Raw genomic sequence first — 21,718 nt, forward strand, 5'->3', positions numbered from 1 at the left:
CTTTTACTCTTGTTAGTTATTCCTTTAGCAAAGACCATTTAGTTTGCTTTATTTCTCTTATTGTTTTTTTCTCTAATAAACATGCAATGAACATCATAATATCTACAGTTTTCCACTATTTGGATTAATTCCTTGGGAGTGATTCCCAGGAAGTAGAATCATTGAGTCAAAGATTATATATGCTTTAACATATTTTGAAATATATTCCCAAATAGCTTTCCAAGATTACCAACTTTCAATTCCATAGTTATATATGAGATATAAGTTTCATCAATATTTTGATAACTATGATTTTTTTAAAAAATCATTGCTCATTGCTTATTTTTAAATTTCCTTAAATTCTAGAAAAGTTGAATATTTTTTTTTATATTTTATATAAGAATTTATATTGTTTTTCTTTTTTGTCTATTTGTATCTTTTGCTTATATCTTTACTGGGGTGTTACTATTTTTCTTAGAATAAAGAGAAAATCTGTGGCAAATATTATTACAGTCCATTGTTTACTTTTTAAGTCTTTCTTAAAATGTAATTTCATCTGTCCATCTTTTGCGATTTCTTTTATAGCTTATAAGTTTTGGGAGTCCACTTCAGGTTTGCTAAATATTTATGTTTTCTTTTCATTTAAAAAATCATATTAAATTCATTCATTCAACAAGTATTTCCCTAGAACCTACTCTGAGCCCATCAGTATACTAGGTGTTGGGGACGTGGTGGTGAATAAAATAGGAATGACCTCTGATCACAGGGGAATAGGAGAAGGTAAATATTTGCAAGGGCCAGTAATCTATCTCAAGCCTCCTATATGACAAGTGAGAAGTCTATTAATTAACACCTCTCTCCCCGGGTTCTATTCTGCTTTTAGAATTTTTTTTTTTGTAAAATAGTGTGAGATTGTGGTTTACATTTTTTTTTCTAAATTGCCACCTATTTATTACAGTACCGTTTATTGGATAGGTATTTCCTACCCACTTATGGTATCTTCATAACCTAGGGTCTTACTTTTATAACATGAAGGCATTATATTGTATGTGTCCTAGAGTCAGACCGACCTGTGTTTAGATCCTGGCTCTCTACTTACTAGCTAAATGACTGGACATTAATTATCCTATCTGTAAAGTAGGGTAATAATCTTATCTATCATAGGATTATTGGACAATTCAATGCAAAAGGGTTAATGCTTTCTAAAAAGGAACTGCATTGTTGTTGGGTGATCTTGATGAAACATTGCTTTAGACTACTTGATCCTGTTAACATCATTTCAGATTAATAAGAATATAAAAAAAAAAAAGACTACTTGATAACATGATATATTTTTCACAAGTGAAAGTAACAAAACCAAAAAAGCAACATTTGCTATGGAAATGAGTTGTTTCAAGAAAAAGCTCAGAAAACTAGGTTATTTCCATAATTTTTTTTTTCTGAGCTCTTGCAAGCATAGCTATGTCATTGTTAGAGGGTGTGTGTTTTTCCATTAGCTCAGTGGAATTTAATTCCCAGCACATGGTGATGAGTGGAATGTTGTATGAGCCTGCACAATCTAAGATTAAAAAAAAAAAAAAAATCACTGAACTCCATCAGGTTCTTAGACCCAGACTTCCCTGCCTCTTATCTGTCAGCTGCATTCCTGGTCTTGGGCCTTCTGATACTTTGATTTGTTCCTCTTGTCCTGAGTTCAACTTCATACCTGCTTGCATTCTTGCTTCTGGTCAAAATCACAGGTCTTTCTTGGCTTGTTCTGCTCCTAAAGACATTAGGCTCCTTTTGTGGACTTGTTTTCCTTTTCGCACAAGTGCCCTTGCATAATTTCCAAATTCACGGGAGACAGAAGTAGCAGCTGGCTGCAGGGACACTGGGAAGGTGGAATGGGAGACAGAGAGGAGTCCTGACATTCAGTGCCCACACACCTCGTGGTTCTCAGTTCTCCAGCGAAAAGCTTTGTGAGAGCAGGGGAGACATGAACTGCCTGTAATCCTAAAATGAATGTGTCTTTTCCTTTTCAGTTTTAACTTAAACTAGATTGTTTTTCAACTTTGATCCATCCATTGGTTGGCATCTCTCACCTTCCAGTTTCAATAAGAAACAATTTGGCAACAAGATTTCCATCTGTTCATAGCAAACATCAATAGTAGGAAGACTTAGAAATAGTGGAGGACAGTGGCTGCACCAGGATGAAAATTGTCATATTTTAAGTGTGTTGTCATCCCTGAGCAAGTTGAAATGAGCCAGAAGACAAACAAGAATGTAGCAATGTATGCCCAAGCCATTTTAAAGGCCCACAAACCCATTCAGCCTTACATCTGCTCGACTCTGAATGATTTTCAAGAAGAGAGAGACTTTCTGGCAAACAACATCTTCCCCCAGCTTAATGAACTCTGCAATTCCCGGGGCACCTATTTCAAAGCTGTGGACCTGAGTTGGTCAGCGTTGGGGGCCCCCAAATCCCTACTAACCAACCTGTTTAGACAGTATTCTTGTCTCCACTCCCAGCATCTGAAGCTCTGTCTCGACTATGTGAACAGCTGCCTTCCCTTTTTCATCTGCATGCTGGGCCAAACGTATGGAGACTTTCTCCCTGTCTACTCACCTTTCATGTTCTCCAAAGCAACCGACTTGTCAAGTTTATCCAAATTAGAACAGAATCTCTATGTTGCTGCAAGAAACGGTTATCCTTGGGTCCTGGAGAATCCCAACTGCAGTCTGACGGAGTATGAGATCATTCAAGCAGCATTTATGAATGAGTCTCAATTTCAGTATTTTTACTTTAGGACTGAAGCCACACTGCTGAAGATTTTAGATGAGGAAAAGGAGGAGAGGCCGCCCTCAGGTTCTACAGTGAATGATGAGGAAAAATTGAAGATCGGAAAGCTTAAGGCCAAGATTATTAGTAAAGGGCTCCCGGTGAGATTTTATAAAAATCTCCATGAGTTGGGTGAGCTGATTTTCAAGGACTGGTCGGTTGTGATAGAAAAAATTTACCCTGCCACTCTAATTATGGAAAATATAGGTTAGTAAATATAGAGATCGCTAAGTTTATTATCAACATAAGGTTAATGTTTTATAGGTCTTCCTTGTAAAAGGAGTTTTTAAATAATTGGAAATATTCCTTAAGCAGTTAAAATTATTATTGTATACATGTAACATATATTTCTCCATTTTGAAGATTTTTGAAACTGAAAATAAGGGTAAATAATGGGTCGTGGAAGATTATCTAGAAAGTTAAGGAGCTCAGGGAAGACTCAAAATATCTAGCAGTTAATGTGTGGATCTAGGGAGTAATTCTTAAACAGAGCCAATTTTGCCCCCTCAAGGGACACTTGGTCATGTCTGAAGACATTTTTGGTTGTCACAATTGGGGGAGAGCTACTAGCATCTAGTGGGGAGAGGGTAGGGATACTGTAAACATCCTACAGTGCCCAGGACAGCACTTACGATGAAGAATTATCTAGCTCAAAATGTGAATAGTGTTGAGGGTGAGAAATTCTGAGCTAAAGCGACAATAATTAACTTTTATTAATTGTCTGGTGCTTGGTGTATGTATCACATTTAATCCTCAAAGTTTAGCCCTGCAAGGTAGGTACTATAATTCTGAATTTGCCCATGAACAAATGAAAACTATTGTATAGCAATTAAGTGAGTTACCAGTGTTACATAACTAGTGAGGAACCAATTCAAGATTTGAACCTGGGGCCCTTTGACTCTAAAATCCATGCCTGCTCTCCTTCACCTTTACTATTAGAGTGTAATCCTTGGACTGGTGGCCTCAGCAGCTCCTGGCAGATTATTTATTTATTTATTTTGAGACAGAGTCTCACTTTGTTGCCCAGGCTAGAGTGAGTGCCATGGTGTCAGCCTAGCTCACAGCAACCTCAAACTCCTGGGCTCAAGCGATCCTGCTGCCTCAGTCTCCCGAGTGGCTGGGACTACAGGCATGCGCCACCATGCCCAGCTCATTTTTTCTATATATATTAGTTGGCCAATTAATTTCTTTCTATTTTTATAGTAGAGACGGGGTCTCGCTCTTGCTCAGGCTGGTTTCGAACTCCTGACCTTGAACAATCCGCCCGCCTCGGCCTCCCAGAGTGCTAGGATTACAGGCGTGAGCCACCGCGCCCGGCCCCTGGCAGCTTATTAAAAATGTGGAATATTGGTCCCCATTCTAGGTCTACTGAATTAAAATTTGCATTTTAATAAGGTGACCAGGAGATTTGCATATTCAAGTTTGAGAAATGCTTCTTCTAAGTGAAAGGAATACCTTTAATTTTGGAAATAGTGTTTGTGGACATGTACCAGATTAAAAAGGGAAGAGTATGGCAGGGATTTTTTCCCTAGACCAGACTTCAGGAGGGATCTGTGATGATTATATGAAAATTAGATTATATGAAAATTATATGAAAAATAGAATGTTCATATGCATATATGTGTTTTGGGGGATAGGAAAATGACCTGTGGCTTTGGGTAGATTCTCAAAAGGCTTAATGACTCAATAAAGGTTATGAATCACTGATGAAAGGGCCCAATTAATGTGGGGATGCAAAATGGTGGCAGATAGTACACTCTGAAATGCTTTGGGGGACCAGGCAGACAATTGTCCTTGTAACATGAGAGTGAGCAGATGGATCTGCAGTGAACAAGGGAGTGTTGACCACCTAAAGTCATTTGAATTCAGTATATGTGCTGGCCAAACAAAACTCTGCCTACAAGCCAAATCATTTTGGACCCTGGAAAAGAAGATCGTTATCAGTCACAACTCCTTTGGTTGCAAGTAACTCAAACTAGCTTCAGCAAAAAGAGAATTTATTTGCTTATATAACTGCAATGCCCAGGATTAGGTCTGGTTCAGCTCAGCCTACATCCAGTGGCTGAAATAATGAAATGATGTTACCAGATCCTTGTCTCTCACTATTTCTCAGCTTTGCTCTGCTGTCCTGATTGATGTTGGCTTAGCTCCTTGGGGTCCTCTGTCATGGAGAAAGACAGCTATAGCAGCTCCAGGTTCAAGTCAAGTGGCTCCAGGTCCTAGCATTGAGTTCTTCTGTCTCTGATTAGCCTGAACTGGGCTATATGTTTGTATCCGACTCAATCACTGGTGCCAAGAGAATGTGATTCTCTGATTGGCTAATCCTCTGGAACTAGAAGTGGAGCTAGACTCACTGGAATAATATGAATGAGAGTTGTGATGGGTGGATCTCAAATGAAAATCTAGGGCTGTTCCTGAAACTAGGGTAGGGTAAATTGATATTGGACAGCCAAAAAACATCCCAAATATTTACTATAAGCTTTGAATTTTAGAATCTGACATACATATCCTCAGATTCTATATTTTTTGGTTCCTAGTTGTGTAACCTAGAGCAAATTATTTAACATTGGTAAGCCTTAGTTTCTTTCCTTCTGCAAAATGGATTAACATTAACTACTTTGAGAGTAGTTGTATATGTATTAATACAACATCTAAAAACAGCAGCTGGCACATATTAGGCACAGAGTAATTATTATTAATGAGTAACAATAATTAATGAGAATGAATAATACCAAATGGGTCCTGGAAGAATATGTACAATTTGCTAAAGTCAGAAATGTGGTTAATATTAATATTCTTTTATTAATCTCAATCTGAATCACATCCATTGATTAATATTTACTAATGTGTTCAGGAATCAAGCCTTTCTGTGTATTTAGGTTAGGGTCAGATTATTTCTTCATAGTATTCTCCTTAGGCTTTTATTTTTGATATTGTTGAAAGATTAGCTTATTTCACACTTTATGCTTGAATGTATATATGTGGTCTAAATGTCTGAATTAGAAGATACAGAATGGATAGATTATAAAAAAAAAGCTTTAGAAGGAAGTGCTAAATTCTTTTTCTTTTGGATCTTTAATACTCTTTAATCACTCAGCTCCAAAATCTCAAAGTCCACAGCTACGGTAGCAATAGGCCGTTTGGCTAGCTGATTGTTAATGTAAGAGATAACATAGAGCTATCAGTTTATACTCTTGACCCTTAGAAGTACTTTTGAGGTCCTTGAAGATACCTGAGAATAGTGGGTGAAGTTTAAGGTTAGCACAAGAGGCCTATTGGACTGTAAGGTCATCCCAAATTCTAAGATCTTGAAACATGAAGCTGACCTTGGCCAGACTGCAGGTCCTCCAGGTCTATTCTGGCTCTAACCTGAACCATGGGGCAGCCCAGTAACTATGAAGATACAGGGTGAGTATCTTGGGAACCTACTAGGCTAACTTATCTGCTGTTCCTTTTCCTACATATGTTGATAACAGCCTCTACCCATAAAAAAAAAGAAAAAAAAAAAAAAGAAAAAATTTGGGGAATATGGATGTCTCCAGAGCAACAAAGCATTTTGGCAGTTTAGAACACCCTGACTTTAATTAGGCAATGAGTTTAGAATTGCAGTAAATTGAAACCAGCAGAAACTCCAGAGATCATCCAATTATCTGGCCCTCCTTCTTATTTTACCAGAGGGTTTAAGGGACTTGCCCAGTGGGAGAGCTGCAACCCTATGCATGGTTGTCATCTTTATTAGGGGCATCGGGGGGTTTTTTTTGAGACGAAGTCTCACTCTGTCACACAGGCTGGAATGCAGTGGCCTGATCATAGCTCACTGCAGCCTCGAACTCCTGGGCTCAAATGATCCTCCTGCCTCAGTCTCCCAAGTAGCTGGGATTATAGGCACTTGCCCTGGCTAATTTTTTTTTTAATTTTTTTTTTTTTAGAGATGGGCATCTCAATATGTTGCCTAGGCTGGTCTCAAACTCCTGGCCTCAAGCAATTCTCCCACCTTGGCCTCCCAAAGTGCTGGGATTGCAGGTGTGAACCACTGCATCCAACCCCCAGCATCTTATCCTAAAAGTATCCCCCTCTCCCCCAATCTCTGCCATGGACAGACACCCAACGATACCCAACAAGATTGAATTAGATAACTTCATACTTAGCTAACAATTTATCAAAACAACAGAATGTATATAGCAACTCTAATGTTTTACCCTTGTCATTTTGAGGTCATAAAATAATTTGGAATTGTAAGTAGGATTCCATGTGTAAATAATGTGAGGATGGTTAAATGGTTTGCCTATAGTTTTCTTTCATTGACATGTGGAATGAACTGTGAAATATGGAGCCCAAATAGAAAGAAGGTGACATCAATATAAGAGGCAGATACTGTCCTGGGCATTTATAATAAATAACCATATACAATTGAAAATGTGAAACTATGAATATAAGATATTAAAACTTATCTTTTTTACCATCAAGACTACAAGCACAGCTTTGAACGTTTCTTTCATGAAGAGTTTACAGAGAAGTGCAAAGAAGTGTTTGTTATTTCCAAGCAGTCATATAGGACCTTTGAAATCTTGGAAAGATTTGCCTTAAAGGATATGGAACTTGATTTTACCAATACAGCAGCAGGTTCCAGCTTAGATTCTGTTCTCAGGTAAGAAGTCAAGAAATTCCAAGCCTTTTCTTTAGGCTCACACAAAACAGCCTGACTTTGGTAAATGTGATCCCTTAAATTTGGGATGTCTTTCTTCACTTACCCTCCTCTCTGCTCATCTCTTTCTTCAAGAGAGAACCCCCTAAAAGCCACCTGTGTTAGAATTTCCTTATCAGATATCACTGTCCATTTGCAAAGCTTTTCTGGTATTTCACATACTTTCTTCCAGTGTCCTCAAGCACATTATAAATTCCCAAGGGCAGGGAATCAATCTGCCTTCTTTTTTCTCCCGTACATCAAAGTTGGTCTAAGTAGTTCCCAAGAATGATGGAATGACTTTAAAGAGATGAAATTAGATTAGGAAATATAAATAACACATCTGCATAGTATTGTATAGTTACAACAAGCTTCTATATATATCATCAGCTCATTATTAATTACATTCAGATATTGTCTGTGGTCATATCACCCTGAACATGCCTGATCTTGTCTGATCTCAGAAGCTAAGCAGGGTCGGGCCTGGATAGTATTTGGATGGGAGATTTGAGGCCAGCATTTACTAAAACAATATGGGCCATATCATTCTTTGTATGTAAGGAGTTGAGTTATCTTATCCAATGTGTGCATTCCTTCATTGTTTTATTTAGTGTCTTCTACAATAAAACTTCTGTACCTTTCCCACCCTGGGTGGTGACATACCCTGTTTGCCACCTTACTGAGGCCTGCAGTAAGAAAGCTGAGGTTGCCTTAGTCGCCCTGCCAGTGTCATCCCTGGAAATGGGAAGGGTCTTAGGAGAGTTTTATTTCTTCCACCCTCATCTTCTGGCTCTTACCATGGAGTTCCTTTATCCTGTGAGAGTTTTGTGGTTTGGAATAAACCCTCAGTGGCTGTGGTGGCTCAGGGCTGTCCTCCACCACTGCTGTCCCAGGCTCAGTGTCCACCAGTTTAGTCCACTCAGGCGCAGAACTGCCAACATTATTAGGGTTCTGAGAACCCACACCAAGAGGAAAGCAGTTTGTTTGGTTAATGCAATATGGTGCTCAGTTGATATTTTTATGACTACGGGAGAAACATATAGGTCATGTGTTAAAATTGTTGGGTTTGAGTAGGCAAATCTATAGAGACAGGAAGTTGGTTAGTGGCTCCTGGGGGCTGAGGGTAGTGGGGAAATGGAGAATCACTATCATTGGGTACAGAGTTTCTTATTTGGGGTGATGAAAATCTTCTGGGATTAAATTGTGACAATGTTTGTACAACCTTGTAAATGTAACAAAAACTATTGAATTGTATCCTTTAAAACTGAATTTTTTGGTATGTGAATTATTTCTCATTTAAATTATAATTGAGTATTTCAGAATGGGTGAGAAGTTTAATAAATTTTATTGCAATTGAACAACTCAAAGTATTGTAGTCAAGAAAAATATAACAATTAAATAAGTCCTTTTAGATTAGCTATGTGAAAACATTCAGGGCTTTGTTTGCTTTGCCATTTGGAAACAATGCTCTGTACAATAAGTTCCTGAATAGAGTGTAAGGTCAACAGAAAAGGAGTGTTCTTTTCAAGTTTCAAAGCATTGTTTTAATAACCAATCATATGCATCAATAGCATTCTTTTTTTTTTTTACCTCACTTTGAAAGGAGCTGCAGATTGCTTTCAGTGTTTTCATTTTCTATTTGTTCTTGAGAAGAAATCTTTAAGATTCTAGCCCTAATCATGTTGATGCATCATATTTGCATTTTTTCCTTCCTTGATTTTATCTGTTAGATGCCAAGAACTGTTCTAGACACAGGGTATATGGCAATGAATAAAAGAGACAAAAATCCCTGCCTCCATGGAGCTTGCATTGTGGAGACAGGCAATAAACATAATAAATATGTAAAATATGTAGTATGCTAGATGCCTTCAAGCGCTATGGAGCAAAATGAAACTTTGAAAGGGAATAGACCATCTGGTAGGGTGAGGGAAACCCTCATTGAGAACGTGATATTTGGGTTGCTACTAAAAATAGGTGTGAGAGCAAGCTATGCAAATATGGATAGGAAGAGCATTCCAGACAGAGGTCATAGCAAGCACAGAGGCCCTGAGGCTGGAGAAATAGCAGGGAGACCAGGAAACTCAAAGGAAGTTAGAGATGCAGGGAGGAGCAGAGGTCGGAGAGATACTGGGTCGGTGTGAGTCTTGTCTGGTCTCACAGGTCATGGTAGGGACTTGGGTTTTCACTACATTTGAGCAGAGCAATGACCTACTGTATGACATATTTTGAAGAGCTCACTCTCACTGCTTGGTTGAGGATAGAGTAAATGAGGGCAGAGGCGGAAGCAGAGCATAAAATTTAAACCGGCCATTCAAATGTGCTGGTGAAATAATTTCCACAATAGAGCATAGATTCCTAAGTCATATTAATGGCGATGGAATTCTTATGAAGGAACTTCTAAAGATACTGTTTTAGGTTTTTCATTTTAATCCGTTCTCAGGCTGATCCTCTTGCTTCGATGAATCTCAATTCATTTTATTTCATTCACTCATTTAACAGTTTATGGTCAGGTGCTGTGCTAGGCACTAAATATCCAGTAGTGAATAAGGTAAGCCCGGTATCTGTCCTCCTTATGGAACTTACATCAATGAAAATTCACTAGACACATATTTATTGAGTCATAACTGTGTAAGGCTCAAGGCTAGAGTCTATATGTAGTGATATTCATGAACCTGAGAATCCTCTGCTTGTCCAGAAGCTTTTCACTAAAAAATAAAGCAAGAAGACCAGTTACATTACTGTTATTCTCCTGTCAGTTCCAAGAAATCATATTTATGTGGTATTACCAGCTAACACACACTGGTAGAGGAAGGGGCTATTTCTTGGCAAGTTATTACCTGATGATTTTTTTTTTTTTAGTTTAACTTGTAATTTTGTAGTCATCAAATTGATGGGAATTCTTGGCATATGAATGCCTCAAGTTTTAATTCTGTTTCAATATGATGTTAAACCATGGATCAGTCTGGTGGTGGTGGTAACCCAAGCAAGGAAAGAGCAGTCCAGATATAAGGGCAGCGAACGGGTGTGGTACAGTTTTCCTACCCAGGCCTTGGACCCTCTGCCTAACCTTAGGTTCTTATTGGACAACCCTAGCATCTGTGTAGCTGGAAAGGCCTTCCAAGGTTACTGCCTACTCTTCTAATTTTACATAGGACCAAGCAAAAACCCAGAGGGTGAATAACTGAAGCCAATTGAGGCCAAAATTGAGACTAGAGCTAGAGGCAAAATGTATGCAGGGAAATTTTCTCTTCCTTCATTCCTCTCTCCTACACTTCCTCCCTCTCTCTCACCCTCCCTCCCATTCTCTCTCCATACCTGCCAGCCTTCCTTCCTTCCTTGGTAAATATTCTTGATTATATTTCACTCCTTTATTTTTCAGAGTAAATTCTCTTCCAGCTTACAAGTCTATTTTGCTCTTGTCTGGTGAACGTGGTTGTGGGAAGTCCACTCTGATTGCCAGCTGGGTGGATTATTTCAAATATAAATATCCGAGCATGTTGATGATCCCTCACTTCGTGGGAAGCACCTGCGAAAGCAGTGACATCATGTCTGTGATCCATTACTTCATCAGGGAATTACAGTACAGGAACTACGGTAACAGAATTCAACTTCCCCATTCATTCAGAAAATGTCTGGTGGGTTAGAAAGGAATGCCTCTCTCTCCTGCTCATGTGGCCATTGTTTTCTTGTTCTGATCTCAACTCCATGTTCTCTCACTTACATACTCCCCACCTCTTCCCCTCACACAGATAAACCCACTCTCTCCTTCCTTCCCTCCCTCCTGTCTCTTCTTTTCTTTTCTTTTTTTCACTCTCTCTCTCTTCCTCCTCTCTTCCTCTCTTGTTTCCTTCCTTCCTTCCTTCCTTCCTTCCTTCCTTCCTTCCTTCCTTCCTTCCTTCCTTCCTTCCTTCCTTCCCCCTTCCTCCCTCCCTCCCTCCCTCCCTCCCTCCCTCCCTCCCTTCTCTTTCTTTTCTTTCTTTCTTCTTTTACCATATATTAATTGAGAACCTTTATGTGCCGGGGCACTATTCCAGGCAGTGGGGATACAGCAGTGCACAAAATGGGCAAAAGTCCTTCATGTAGTTTTCCCGTTACTGGGGAGGGGAGGATGGTGGGAACTTCTATAAAGAAAAGGCATAGAAGGTAGGCAGTGTGTGCACAGGAACTGGCTTATCGATACCCTGTTCTAGTTGAGAAAGGCAGATAACAAACAAATAAACATCCAATAATGATAATTGCCATGCAGAGTGATGTGATAAGGTGATGGGGTGGCTATTTGAGTAGGCAGGGACTATGTGTCTGTATTAGTTAGGGTAACTCTAGCTGCTATATCAACTAAATCCCATTTCAGTGGCTTCTCCAATAGAAGCTCATCTTTTACTCATGTAACAGTCTGACATAGGGTCCCTAGTCAGGTAGCAAGTTGCTTTCTTCCATGTGGGGACTTAGGGACACAGGTTCTTTTCATCTTGAGGCTGTGTCAGAGTCCTACAGCCTCAGAGTTCTCTGGTTTTGGCTAGAGGAAGGGGGCAAGAGTGGAAAAGGCACACTTGTTCCTTAAAAGTCTTGGCCCATTCTTTTGGCAAGCACTTGGCCACACTGGGACCACATGGCTATACCAGGAGATGAGTGGGGACAGAAAGCTAACCACACTCTAAGGAAGGGGGAGCATAACCTCTGTGGGACAGGAGCCATCCTTTTTGCCACGCTCTGTGGGGAGATCTCATTGGCAAGGAGCCAACCACGTGGAGACCAGAAGAAAGAACATTTTCGGCAAAGCCAACAGCTAAGGTAATACAGCTCCACAGCTGGAAACAGAGTTGAATAAATTAGAAAGGAAAAGAGGGCCAGTGAGGCCAGACAGTGGGGGACTGCAGGGGGAGGCCCACCAGATGAAGCAGGAGAAGGCTAGGCCACTTCTTATCTGAGTTCATAGACCAGAATATTAGGTTTGGATTCTATTAAATGCAATAGGAGGCCAGTGGAGGGTTCTAAGCAGGAGAGTGACATGATTTTATTTTATTTTATTTTATTTTATTTTATTTTATTTTATTTTATTTTATTTTATTTTTTTTGAGACAGAGTCTTACTTTGTTGCCCAGGCTAGAGTGAGTGCCGTGGTATCAGCCTAGCTTGCAGCAACCTCAAACTCCTGGGCTTAAGCAATCCTGCTGCCTCAGCCTCCCGAGTAGCTGGGACTACAGGCATGCGCCACCATGCCCGGCTCATTTTTTCTATATATATGTTAGTTGGCCAATTAATTTCTTTCTATTTATAGTAGAGACGGGGTCTTGCTCTTACTCAGGCTGATTTTGAACTCCTGACCTTGAGCAATCCGCCCGCCTCGGCCTCCCAGAGTGCTAGGATTACAGGCGTGAGCCACCGCGCCCGGCCACGATTTGATTATTTTAAAATGATCAAAATCGGTCTGATGTGTGGGAAATGGATGTAGGGACACAAGCATGAGGCAGGGACACTTGTTAGAGGCTACTGCAATGGTCCGTGCAAAAGGTGATGGTGGATTGGAGAGGACAGTAGCAGTGGATGTGGAGGACTTTGGGGCAATTGAGGATTTGCTGAGAAATGGAACATGCAAGTTGAAGAAAAGGGAGGAATTGAGGAGAACTCCTAGCTTTAGGCTTTAGGAAACTAGACAGGTGGGGAGGGCTGTTGACTGAGATGGGCCAACATTGGTGGGATGTGGGAGAGGAAGTAGGTTTTGAGAGAAATCAAGTGTTCTGCCTTGGACACATGATATTTAAGTTGCAGGGTGTGCACCAGTGCACGTTACCAGTCATGTGGGATTTGCATCGTGCCTGACTGTGCCAGGAGTGGTTGGGGAGCTGGTCACCTGCATACAAACCTTGTGCCCCTACCTATTAGCTTGTGACCTTAGTTATTTTAGCCCTCTGTGATTCAAATTTCCTCTATGTAAAATGTGCATAATAATTTTTTAAGAGTACTACATGTAGTTGAGAGGATTAACTATGACGATGTATGAAAGACAAAGGCCCTGAGCTTAGTGCTTGGCATCTAGTAAGCACTGATCAATATTAGCGATTGTTAGTGATCCATATGCTGCTGTGTATTTACATGTTTGCGTCTGACTTTGCCTGCTTGTGGGAGTCCACCTCTTCTCATGCAGGGGCCCGTACCCACATGTGCCTCTGGGCTTTGAGTGAGTATGTGGGTGCCCCTGGGTGAGTTTTGATGGATGTATGTCATCTCTGTATGAGGGGACAGGTTCTCGCATCTCTTTTCTGTGCGTGTAGTGGGTGTCTGTGAGTACACAGGGGTGTAGTTCTCAGGGCATATGAAGTGGGTAAAATCAAAATCAGTAGAAGCAGGTGTGACTGTGTCTATACAATGACTAATCCTATTCTGGCACATCCCAAGGGTGCTCGGTCTGGCCAGGCTGATGATGTAAACTCAGTTGTTCATGCCCAATTATGATTTTATTCCCAAAGTGAATTATTATTTTAATGAGTGTGGTTTTGGGTGCAGAAAGCTCCTAATAAAAACAGCTGCTATCTTTCAAGCAAACACATCTTCAGGCTGATGACAGTAGGATAAATTCAGGAACAGTTTAGGAATACTTGACACCTTCTATCCCTGAAAGAACACCCTTCTCTATTAACAGTGGGAGGTTGAAGGGAAGCGCTGTGGTTCTGGACTTGGCCCACAATTCTGGCTCTGCTACTTGCTAGCTGTGTGACCTTGGGCAGTTTACTTAAGCTCTCTGTGCCCCAATTTCTCATCTGTAACATGAGGATGGGATTCATTAGTACCTACCTCATGAAGCTGCATGAAGATTAAAGATAATACGTGTAAAGAATGTAAAGTGGCGCCTGGCCACACTGCTGCCATTTGTGCTAGAGAGAGAAGCAGGGAGTAGGGGCTGTTGGGGGACACAGGACCGTCCTATTCCTTAGCTGGATTAAGGAGAGGAAGGACTGCCCTACAAGCGTTTGCAGCTGTCACCTCTGCAGCCCAGAGAGGCCAGAGGGTGAGGGTGGAAGGCTGGCCCCAGGGTTGCATAGCTTGGGTTCCACCTGGCGAGCTGGCTGTGGGCAGGGGGGAGGAGCTGCCGCTGAGAACGGTGCAGCCGCAGAGGCCAGGTGCTCAGAGCGGAGCGGCTTCAGCTTCTCTGCAGAGAGCATTTTCCTGTTGCCTCAGCTGTCTGCAGCTGCAGCTGCTGTGTGGGCTGTGAGCCAGGGACCCTCCCTACTGGGGACCCCAAAACACCTCCCTGTGACGCTCACATTTTTGCTCCTCTGTTCTCGACTCCTGCTTGCCAGAATGAAGGGACCTGTGTACAACAGCTGCCTGTAGCCAGCTCTCTGACTCCCACGCCCTTTGCCTGCCTTGCAGGCAGCTAGTGTCACAGAAGACACGCTTCGCAGGTCAGAGAAGAGTCGCTGACTCTCTCATTTGCATGCTTCCTCTCCATGTTATCCCACGGAACCTGGTGGCAACGCTGAGTAACAATAAGTTCCGTTTATTGATGGCTTTCTGAGTGTCAGGCATGGCCCTGAGGGTTTTATCAGTATCTCATTTAATGCTCTCAACGATTGATTCATCCATAGCATTATCATCCCAGATAGGGAAACAGGCTCCGAAGGGCAGGGTCACACTGCTATACATGGGCAGGGCAGGGAGAGCAAACCCAGGTGGAGTTGCAGTCGTTACTGCACGGTCTTGCCTCCTTAAGCCAACAGAGGAACATTTCAGTGTTTTGGATGATTTCTATCAGGGTTCCCTCCCAGCATCGGATATAAGGAGAGTCTACATTCAAGTTGGTGATGTGGAATGGGCAGAAATCATTGGTGATGTGAACTGGGCAGAAATCCTTGGCAGGGCTGACTTCTCAGCCTGGTCTCTTGTCCCTTGCCCCACACGTTGGGTCTCCTTGAAGCACACCCATCCCTTTCATCCCTCCTTGTCTTTGTCTGTTTAGTTCCCTTCTCCTGAAATGCCCCTCCCTCTTCCCAGGGCAGTGAAATTCTTCTCTTCTCCTTTTTTGGGGTGGGGGGTGGGGGTGGGGGGATAGAATCTTACTCCATGGCCCCAGCTAGAGTGCAGTGGCTCATGGCTCACAGCAGCCTCAAACTCATGGAGTCAAACGATCCTCCTGCTTCAGCCTCCCCAGTAGCTGGGACTACAGGCATGCGCCACCATGCCTGGCTAATTTTATCTATTTTTATTAAAGATGGGGTCTTACTTTTGTTCAGGCTGGCCTCAAACTCCTGAGCTCAAGCAACTCTCCTGCTGTGGCATCCCAGAGTGCTAGGATTATAGGTATGAGCCACTGTGCCTGGCCCCTTCTCACCCTTTAAGGCTGCCTTCAAAAGTTGCCCTTTCCATAAGAAGAGCTGATGAGTACCTCTCTCCTTCACCCCTAACTTTGACCAGGCAGCAAATATAGCCCTGGTCCAATTGCATTTTAGTTTTACTGTGTGTCTCCTTCCAAATACTGTGTGCTTACCTCCCTTGGTCTCTTAGGTATGTGGTTCCCAACCCCTAGGCCTCGACCAGTACCAGCCTGTGGCCTGTTAGGAGCCCAGCTGCATAGCAGCAGGCGAGCAGTGGGTGAACTTCATCTGTATGTACAGCCCTCCTCATCGCCTGCATCACCGTCAGATGATGTAAGCTCTGCCGCCTGTCAGATCAGCAGTGGCATTGGATTCTCATAGGAGTGTGAACCCGACCATAAATGGTGCATGCGAGGGATCTAGGTCGTGTGTTCCTTGTGAGAATCTAATGCCTGATGGTCTGAGCTGGAGCTGAGGCGGTGATGCTAGTGCTGGGGAGCGGCTGCAGATACAGATTGTCATTAGCAGAGAGGTTTGACTGCACAATAAACAAAATTTGCTTGAATTGTCCCCAAACCCTCCCAACCTCTGTCCGTGGAAAAATCAACTTACAGGAAACCGGTCCCTGGTGTCAAAAAGGTTGAGGACCTCTGTCTTAGGTAACTTACAAATAGACTGGTCATTACATGTTTTATTGTTGTCTTCTTGTATGAGTTCTGTGAGTGCAGGGATCATGTCTATTTTACTGGGTATGGTCATACCCAGTGCCTGGCACAGACGTAGAAGCGTCTCAACAAATCTATCTTGAGTGAGGAGAGACAGCACTGATAAAAAGTGCATGAGTTCATCAATGCCCAAGTCATCGAGTGGGTCTTTAAACACTTGAGATATTACCATTTAAATTAGGCAATGGGCCATTGCCATTTAGTAGACACAGATTGGTCCTGCCAGAATAAAGAGAAATGTTTAGGAATATTTTCCAATACCAGTAATGCTGACTTTATCTTCAACATCATTTTGAGGAAAAATAATTATAATCACTCAAGGTGTGATTTTTAAAACATCAAACATATATACTTCCATAAGCATCATCACTGAGTATATATGTATTTTTTTTTGCCTAGGATTATATTTTTGCTGATTATATTAGTGATGCTACACTTAATGATTGTCAGGCGGTATTTCTTGAGGTTCATTCAATCCGCTTTGTCACTTAGCCCTGATGCCAGCTTTGGGGAAGAGGCAGACAGTCCGTGCGTCTGTGGCTCTGCAGTGACTGCTGACGAGCCATTCACACCACGAAGTGGTGGTTTCACAGCTTGAAAACAAATTATTAGAAAAATAAGTGTTTTAAAAGCTCCTGATGATCTGTGTGTTCATGTCCCTTCGCCTTGCCAGGCCTCAGTTTCCTCATCTACAAAATGAGATGTTTGGACTAGACTAGATGATTTCTAAGAACCCTCTCTGCCCTAAAATTCTGTCATTCAGGGTCTGAAATTTCAGCAGTGTCCATAATTTTAAAGATTTTTTTAAAAAAAACCTCAAAGGATGATGATGCATTAAACTTAATTAAGACTCATATCCTGCCTTAAAATGTGGTTATTTGTGTACAGAATTCATTTCCATTGCCTTAGATGGTTGACTTTATGTCACAGGCCCTGTTTTCTCCTCTTGGCAGCTAGCACAGAACATTGGCATGGAACAGGCAACCAATAAATATTTGCTAAACATTACTCAGTGACTCTAGCAGCATCTCAGTGTATCTGAGAGACTTAATCCGTTAAAGCTTCTACACGTGACTTGATTTTCTAGACCCTGATGTGCCTGAATAAAATATTGCTTTTGAAAAATAAAAGCAAGACAGAAGTTGTATGTAGTAAAATGCTTTTAGGATATTAGGTGAATGATTTTAGGATATTATGTGAGTGATGTTAGGATATTAAGTAGGTGATTACAATTTGGGGTTGCTGCTCCCAGGTCACTTAATCACAATCTGAAAATTAGTCCTCTCAAATTGCTTCTTTTGTCCTTTTGCTGGTTCATAGCTTAGTTCTCCCTAAGAACTTGTAATGTCCAGAATGCAGGGTCTGGGGTCTAATATGATGGGCAAGGAACTTAGGATTGTTTCCATAAGGTTTAAATGGGCTAGGACCAGATAGACTAGGCAGTAGGTGACAGCTGCTTGCATGTGTGCATTACTGGAGGAGCCCAGGGTGGTGGCTGTGACCCCTGGAAAATGAGAGTAATGTTTTTGATTATACAAAAACATTTTTTATATAAAATCCTGAAAATGTACTGGAGACAGCTGGTGGTAAATATCATTATCCCCTTTGAGTTGAATATAATGAGGGTGCTAATCACATGTAGACATGTATGCATCATCTATACAGCTGTGAGTAGCACTTGTTTTTCCCAACCTCTTCTGCCTCCTCAGCCCATTAACATATTTTAGCGATGATGGAAACATTTTCACCTAATTTGAGCAAATTTCTATGCCGTAGGTACTCAGCTTGAAACGGATATTCTTAACGAAGACTCAAATGTCTTGGTCTTTTCACTTCTTGTAGAAGTGTTCATTGCTTCTATCAGTTTAAAGCCATGTATACTTGTACTAGATGGAATTGAAGAATTGATTGGCATTTATGGGATTTCAGGTCAGAAGGTAACAACTTTTTAAAATCACCCCAATTTCATTATGATTCTGTAAAAAGAAAACTCTGTTATTTAGGATGTACATAACACTTTTTGATTGCATCACTTATCTCTGGCTATAACCTACATCACTTTTAGTTATTACTATGTATTTTGTTGAACAAATACTTATATAATGCATTTACAATGGGCCAGGCACCATTGTAACAACCACAAGAAGAAGAGATGGTACTCATCATCCCTATTTACACAGAGGGGACTAAGCACAGAGATGTTTAGGTGGCTTGTCTAAGGTCCTAAGATAAGTGGTGGACTCAGAATTCAGACATGGGTAGTCTGGTTCCAGAAACTGTGGTCTTTCCTCCTGTATGGGTCTCATGGATCTGTCCTGCCCATTATTTTATACTTTTAGTTTTTTTTTTTTAGGACAGGCTGTCACTCTGTTGCCCAGGCTGGAGTGCCATGGCACAATCATAGCTCACAGCAGCCTTGAACTCCTGGGTTCAAGTAAACCTCCTGCCTCAGGCTCTGGGGTAGCTGGGACTATAGGCATGCTCCACCATGCCTGGCTATTTTTTAATTTTTTGTAGAGATGAGGTCTCACTATGTTGCCCAGGCTAGTCCTGAACTCCTGGCCTCAAATGATCCTCCTGCCTTGGCCTCCCAAAGTGCTGGGATTACAGGCATGAGCCAACATGCCTGGCCCCTATTTTATATTTTGATCAGTCTTATTGGGCCCCTACTATGTTCTTTATGCTTTATAGTTTGATCTATCTCATCTACACCGATTTTTCACATACCAAATTCCATTTACTGGTTGCCATCTTTAGCTTTTCTCCTGTTCGAAATAATATTGGATCAATGGAGCCTCCACTATTTCTTAGTACTGGTCATTACTTTTGGAAGTACATATACTTAAAAATATATGTAATCAATAAATTATGTAAGTAATATATGTTTCTTATAGGAAATATGATAAAAAAGAAGAAAATAAAAATTAAATATACTCACAGTCTTAACCATTTTGTTAGTTTATAGCCCTTTTCCTATGGATGTCTATATATACATATACATGTTTATGTAAATCAAGTTGCAGACCATATTGTTTTATAACCTGCTTTTTGATTTAGTACGTGACGACCATAGTACATTCAACAAATAATTATTGAGCACTTACTGTTGACAGAGCATTATGAGCAAAGGCAGACACGGTCCCTGCCAAGAAATGGAGATTTCACTCTAGTGGGGAATGGCAGACATTAATGAAATCTTATCACTCAAAATAAGTGTAAAATTACAGCTGCAATGAGGGCTGCATATCGTGTTGTGGGAGTCTCTAATGAAGGGACTTGGATTTCAGGGGTGGCTTCCTAGACGAAGGGCCTGAGGCGGAGCTCTGCAGGAGAAGGGACTGGCCAGGCAGTTGCCTGAAGCAGGTCATCACAGTGCTTAGGAGCCTGCTATGGAGCCAGATCCTTGGTTCAAATCCCAGCTCTGCCGATTACTAGCAGAATGAATGAGATGAGATATTTAGTTCCTGTATACTTCCATTTCCTCCTCTGCCCTTCTAGAGGGTTGTTAGGAGGATTGAATGAGTTAGTGTATTAAAATTATACCCATGATTTAATTTACAGAGGTATGGTTGGGCAACCACATGGAAAGGCTAATGCCATTGAAAAGATAATTTATTACTTACATTCCTGAGAGAAGGGGACATGCCATGCAGGGATCCAGGGGAAGTACCAGGGTGGCTAGAAGGCAGAAGACAGGAGCAAGGGGAAACCGAGGTCAGAGCTTTATTGGAGTTTCTGCAGAAAAGGCCCGGCAGGGTGGGTGAAACAGGATGGGATAGTTTAAATAATTCTGGTGAGCTTTAGGGCATGGAGGCTGCCCCTAATTTTCTGGTACCTGGCCCTGGGTTGATTTAGGGCAGAGGAAACATTAGCTTGGTGTGTGAGATAGATAAGAAGATGGGTTGGGGCACAGCCTGGGATTGGCCCGTCTGCACAAGAAAGGCATGTTCTAATCAAGCTGTCCACCATGCCCAGCAGTTAGCTAGCCTTGGGAAGGGCAGTCTTTCTCTGGGTCTGTAAGGTCCTGAGAGATGTCAAACTATTCTAAGATACAGAAAACAAAAACCATAATATATTAATAGTTAGTACTTGCAGACATACTCAACATGATTCCTGGCTTAGAGTAAGCCTACACAGTATGTGACAGTTGCTATTATTAATATTAGGCAAAGAGGGGCAGGAAAGGCTGTTAAAGGCATTGAGAAAGGATCTTATTAGGTATATATTTTATCCCCGAATAAAATCATTTAGCTCATGATCATATTGTTGCACAAAGTGACAAATTTTCAGCATAAAATAATGTCTTATTTTTCAACTGAATGGTTCCATTTGCACTGGTTTACATCTCCTCTGGTGATCACTGTAGGTCATTTTTCAGAAGTATGTGTTTTCATTAAGTTACTTGCTCATAGGAACACTCTTTTTAGGAGTTCACATTTATATGATCAAATTCACAATAGATAGACAAGTCAGTCAAATATGGTTCTGTTGAGTGTGAATTGGTATTTTCTTACCACCGTAATGCTTACTATTGAAGTTACTACTTATCCTCTATATTCCACCTACACTAAGCCTGAAAACCATCAGTAAAGCAATTTTAAAGTCTTCAAAATTTTCAAATGTCTTTGAATCTCTCCATTAGGCAAAAGATTTTTCCTGGCTGCCGCGCTCACTCTCTCCTCATTGCAAATTTATCATGAGCACTGTCTCCTCCAGCCTGTCCTACAGGTCGCTGTGCGCCCGCCCAGATGTGAGGATGGTGGATTTCATTAGCCCGGGAGATGAAGAAACAAAAATAAACATCGTTAGACAGCATCTTTCCATTTCCAGCACAGACTGGTTCCAACAGAGCAGACAAGCTTTAAGGAAGAAACCAAACCTGAATCCTTTAAAACTCACAATCCTAGCCAATGAATGGAAAGAATGCAGGATCTACCGAAATGAGTTTCAGTGTATGAGGGAGTATTTGGAGTTGGTCTCTATTCAGGAGCTCTGGGAATTGATCCTGAAACGCTGGATTGAAGACTATAGTTGGACTCTTAAGCCAGAAAAGGCAAATTCTGGAACTGTGTCTTCGGCGGAAGGTAGGTCTTGGCCAGTACTGACAGCTTGGTGGGAGTCTACAGGGTGTGGTGTGGTGGACTCCCACCCGGGGCAGGAGGCTCTAGGGGTAGAGCTGTCGTAGGAAACACAGGATGCC

The 21,718-nt window shown here is 41.4% G+C and overlaps 1 protein-coding gene across 1 annotated transcript in view; it reads left to right on the forward strand.

Annotated features, from left to right (window-relative positions):
- The first annotated feature begins 450 nt into the window (after positions 1–450).
- LOC105875580 (putative tetratricopeptide repeat protein 41) overlaps positions 451–21,718 on the forward strand; it is a 65,093-nt gene continuing 43,825 nt past the window's right edge. The window contains 5 exon segments of the mRNA XM_012772693.3: positions 451–3,004; positions 7,265–7,445; positions 10,861–11,075; positions 18,295–18,455; positions 21,161–21,602. Of these exon segments, the coding sequence (XP_012628147.2) occupies positions 2,218–3,004; positions 7,265–7,445; positions 10,861–11,075; positions 18,295–18,455; positions 21,161–21,602 (1,786 nt within the window). The 5' untranslated portion in view covers positions 451–2,217.

The sequence above is a fragment of the Microcebus murinus genome, chromosome 10 (genome assembly GCF_040939455.1).
Source record: "Microcebus murinus isolate Inina chromosome 10, M.murinus_Inina_mat1.0, whole genome shotgun sequence".
NCBI classification, from domain to species: Eukaryota; Metazoa; Chordata; class Mammalia; order Primates; family Cheirogaleidae; genus Microcebus; species Microcebus murinus.